The sequence below is a fragment of the Cyprinodon variegatus genome, unplaced genomic scaffold (genome assembly GCF_000732505.1).
Source record: "Cyprinodon variegatus isolate N-32 unplaced genomic scaffold, C_variegatus-1.0 Scaffold512, whole genome shotgun sequence".
Taxonomy (NCBI): domain Eukaryota; kingdom Metazoa; phylum Chordata; class Actinopteri; order Cyprinodontiformes; family Cyprinodontidae; genus Cyprinodon; species Cyprinodon variegatus.
This window is the reverse complement of record NW_015150965.1, coordinates 232,048-236,825: the sequence shown is the minus strand read 5'-3', so window position 1 is coordinate 236,825 and position 4,778 is coordinate 232,048. Positions and strand designations below refer to the sequence as shown.

Sequence of the window (4,778 nt, the reverse complement as noted above, 5' to 3'; positions counted from 1 at the left end):
TGTTTTTGCTTAATTTGATGGTAAATTAAGTCCTTTGTGTTTATTTACGACAACAACAGGGTTATGATACTGGCATGTGCACGGTGGGTAAATAAGGAAATAATGAGGCTGAGCCAGTTAGCACTTCCAAGCAGAGTTGTTAAAATACACAAAAAAACATTAGATTCAAAAAGCATTGGGAATACAACATGAATGGTGGTGTTCATTGAAACTGCATGAGCTGCAGATATATTTAGATTTGGCTGCTTAGTGATGGATGTGTGAGTAAATGTAATAATCAATACTGCTAGTGATAGCAATGCTGTTCTTGGTGTCTAAGTGTAAGTTTAATGATATTATAAAAAATATAGATGGATTAATGGCTTATTACCTTGATGCTTTGTCGCTGTTTACATTTGCTGGGAAACCAAATTTTCTTTTACATTATTATTTGTTCAGAGAACTCATGAGAACTTAAAGTTGTTTAGTTGTTTTTTTAGTGTCAGTTTTTTAGAGATACGTTTATTGGATTACTAGAGGTTTGTCCTTCAGCATGCTGACCTGCCGCCTTACTGAGAGGCATCACAGGACAGTCGGGCTCTATTAAAGCTACAGTGTATAATTTATAGCAATATCTAATAGCCAGACTGTAGAATGCAGGCGACATAAACTGCTCCCCCCACTTATTCTCACTCTCCAACAATACGGAGGCCATCATGGTGCAAAATGGCATCTGTAACGTCTATATCAGCTGTCTTGTAGAGTCATGACAATGTTTGTTTATATAGATAATGTTATAGCTGCTTAGCATAGTGATATAAACAGACTAACTAATTTTAGTTGTTTAGTTTGATAGCGAGATTACGTTGGTTGGAAGCGTATACGTTCGCCATTTACAGAGAACTACCAACTTTCTGGTAGTTCTGTGGTACTGCCAGCAGATGGCGCCACATCTGTTCATGTCTGCACAATGGTGCCAGCACCAGGCACAATGTCTTGATTGTGCCTGGTGCTGGAATTCTATTTAGACTAAAAGGAAATAAATGAAAATACTACAGAATGGACACTTGGTGAGTAAAACATTATTTTATTATTACAAATGTTTTTTGGTCTTTTTGGGTCAGCATATAATGTGACTATGGGGAAGGCTGGGGAGGAAGCTCACCTCTCAGCATAGCAACCCTTGAGAACCAGCCAGAGCTACAATAGAGTGATCAGGATCAGAAGACATGTATATGGTACCATGATCCAGTCTACACCCAAGTCCAGTTGAGAGTCTTGGGAAAAATGTTCACATATACTCTGACTGAGGAGTTACTGCAGACAAAAAAGGCCTGAAATGACAGTCTACAGATGCTGAAAGTTTATAGAGACATATCTGAGAAGTTATGTGGCAGTGACTGCAGTAAAAGATTGATTTACAAGGTGCTGACTTGTTAAAGAAAACATAGAGCATGCATCATTATGCACTGCTTTCTGTTTCTCTGCCACATAAAATGGAAATACCATAAATTCAAGTCGGTGGTTATATCGTGACAAAATGTCTCAAAGTTTAAGAAATATGATATCATTGCAAGGCAATGTTCCCAGAAAAGTAATTAAAAAAACATACAGAAGCTAACTTCTGAAACCAGATTAACAGAAATATTTACTCGGTAAATTGAAAACAAGCATCTCCTTAAGCTCATAAGATCCCCATTTTAATGATTAATGAAGCTGATTGTTTTCATATTCAGGGTACATTTTTATAAGGCAACTGCATATCAAACAGAAACATTTAATTTATTTTTAAATCTCATCACAAATTAGAAAGAAATGCTTTGATGAAGAACAGGCATAAAAATGAAAGAGAGGTTTTTGTGCTTGGTCTGCCAGTAATAAAAGTATGTACTTTGCAGATAATGTCAAACAATAAAAATAAAAGCATGAAAATCAGTTCTACAGTAAAGTTAAGATTTTGCACATTAATAAAGGCATACAGCTTTAAAAAAGAGCAGTCTAATATTATACTTCCCATCTCATTTGCTTACATGGAAGACTCATATTGCAGATTTTTTACATCCGTGTGTTTGGTTCATCTTCTGAGAACGAAGTGTTATAAACACCATCACATCCATTTTCCACAGTTTTAACTCTTGTCTCTTCATCGTCATCCTGATCATCTCTCTTCTGCTTCCTCTTACTAGAATAAAATCCAAAAAAGTCAGTCTTATTTATCACACGTATTAATGAAGCTCAGGATTATGTATCCACAGCAGCTCACCGTTTGTTTTGGACCACTGTTGACACGAGCACAAAGACGATGCCGGCACTGACCAAACTCATCATCACCCCAAACACAATTAGCCATGGAGGGGTGGCAGGTTCCACAGGGGAGGCCAGGGTGGGCAGGACTCCAACAAACTCCAGAGTTTCATCAGAGAGCAGGAAAGCATTGTTGATTCTGTTCCTGAACTTTCTTTTGGACAAATAAAAACATTCAGATTTCAAAGATTTTTTCTCCAAAGAAAGTAATAATTTAATATTTTTTTCCCATTCTGATACAATGATATCCATTCAGTCAAAGAAAAACAAAGCATATTTTAGACATTAGCAGCCTTTACATCTGAAAAAAGGACTACTACACTGGTACTCTCCTACTACTGAGTAGAAGAGGACCAGTAGTTTGGCTGGTTTAGGTCCTTTTTTATGGATAATGTGGCATAGGGCCGTGTCCTTAGAAGTATCCTGTGAAGGATTACATGACTATGGGTAATTAGGTTGCTTTTAAGGACTGTCCAATTGTGAGTCCCAGGACTAAAGATGTACCCACATTCTCAAATTCCTTAACAGTGCAAATGGAACTCCTTCTAAGCTTGTTCTAATCCATCCTGGTTGTGATGTTCATGGACAGGAGCTTAAGGTGTCACCCTTGGAGGAAAGTGCCTACTTAGATTAATATTATGTTTTAAGGGCATCCTTGAGCCATAACCTTTAAGTTGGACTCAAGCAAATGACAGGTAGGGTTAACGTAGCCAGAATGAGTGTCAGTTCTAGTTGTTGTAGTTCTTAGCAATGGAAGGATGGTGTCACGCAGCCTGCCTGTTTGGATGTTTTATGGCTGGTTGGTTAATTGCCACTCCTATGCTCCACTCCAAATGTAACAGATCACCTGTCTCCCTCTTAATCATCTTCATTCTTCTCCATGTTATTATACCTATCTAGCTCCAGCCTGCTCTGCATACCTAGAACCAGAACTAAACATGGAGAAGCAGCATTTAGTTCCTATGCTCCATTATCTGGAACAAACTTCCAGAAAACTGCAGAATTGCAGAAAGCCTGAGTTCCTTTAAATCAAGACTAAAAACACATTTCTTTAGGATTGCCTTCAACTGTTCTAGTTAAACAGTTCAACTGAAACATCATTGGTTCAACATTTTTATTTTCTTTAGTCCAACTGTTTTTAATATTATTTTTTGTTTCTGCATTTTTTATTTTATTTTTTTTTTTTACTACTTGCTTTGATTCTGTTTTATTTTCCTATATTTTAATCATGTAAAGCACTTTGCATTTTCTTTGTACTGCCTTGCCTTGCCTATACCTGCCTCTCTCTGTCAGTCTCTGCCAGAAAGTCTACTTACATGCTTGAGGTCAGTTCCAGTGGTTGTTTGCACTGCCTGCCTTCCTGTGCTCCCCCTATCTTTACTGGATACTCATTGGCTTCAGACTGACTCACATCCTGGACTGCCTATGCTTGTGACCAGTCTATTCTACCTGCCTCCAGCCTCATCAGCTACTCAGCCTGTTCAACCGTCAGCCAACTGCTCAAAGCTAGTCATCAGCCTTTTCAGCCATCATCTCCCTTCTTAAGTTAGCCCCCAGCCTGTTCAGCCTGAATGTGGAGAAGACGAAGGAGATTATTGTTGACTTCAGGAAGAACAAGCCTAACCACACTCCTCTGCTCATCAACAGCTCAGCTGTAGAGGTGGTCAGCAGCACCAAATTCCAGTGGGTGTACATCACAGACAACCTCACCTGAACTGTAAACACCACCTCACTGTTCAAAAGGGCACAGAAGCACTTGTACTTCCCTGGGAGGATGAGGAGAGCGCACCTGCCCTCACCCATCCGCACAACCTTCTACAGAAGCACCATAGAGAGCGTTCTGACCAGCTGTCTCACTGTATGAGACAGCTGGTCGAGTTATCAGCAACTCCTCACATCCCCACCGTGGACGGTTCTCAGGTCCAGCAGATTTTGTAACAGCCATCAGACTGCTGAATGGTTGAACAAACTCTAAATCAAGTCACAAATCAAGACTCTGTATCACTATGATAACATAATACCTAATAGAACTAAACTCAAATGTTCTACTGCATTCTTTGCACCATATATATCTGTTTTTGCACTGCTCTGAACTTCCACATCAATACCTTTTGGCACCATGTCTCTCCCACACTGTTTACATTTGATCACTGCTGCACTTTATCAATAAAAATTTTCAATTTCACTGCTAAGCTGCTGCTCATTCACTGTCTGAAAGCTGTTTTAACTAAATTTCGTTTGTATACACTCTGTGTATACAAAATTACAATAAAGTTGTAAAATAAAGTCCAAGTCAAGTCAAGTTAAGTCATCAGCGAACTTTTCAAAGCCAGTCATCAGCCTGTTCAGCCGTCCTCTACCTCATTAAGCTGGCTACCAGCCTGTTCAGCTGTCAGCCAATGGCTCAAAGCCAGTCATCAGCCTGTTCAGCCGTCCTCTACCTCATTAAGCTGGCTACCAGCCTGTTCAGCTGTCAGCCAATGGCTCAAAGCCAG

At 39.4% G+C, this 4,778-nt stretch overlaps 1 protein-coding gene across 2 annotated transcripts in view; it reads right to left on the bottom strand.

Moving 5' to 3' along the window:
- Positions 1 to 1,094: 1,094 nt before the first annotated feature.
- tmem27 (transmembrane protein 27) overlaps positions 1,095 to 4,778 on the bottom strand; it is an 8,588-nt gene continuing 4,904 nt past the window's right edge. For both annotated transcript variants that reach the window (XM_015390776.1, XM_015390777.1), the window contains 2 exons: positions 2,243 to 2,437; positions 1,095 to 2,161 (listed from right to left, as the gene is read on the bottom strand). In XM_015390776.1, the coding sequence (XP_015246262.1) occupies positions 2,035 to 2,161; positions 2,243 to 2,437 (322 nt within the window). In that variant the 3' untranslated portion in view covers positions 1,095 to 2,034. The remainder of the gene's footprint in view (positions 2,162 to 2,242; positions 2,438 to 4,778) is intronic.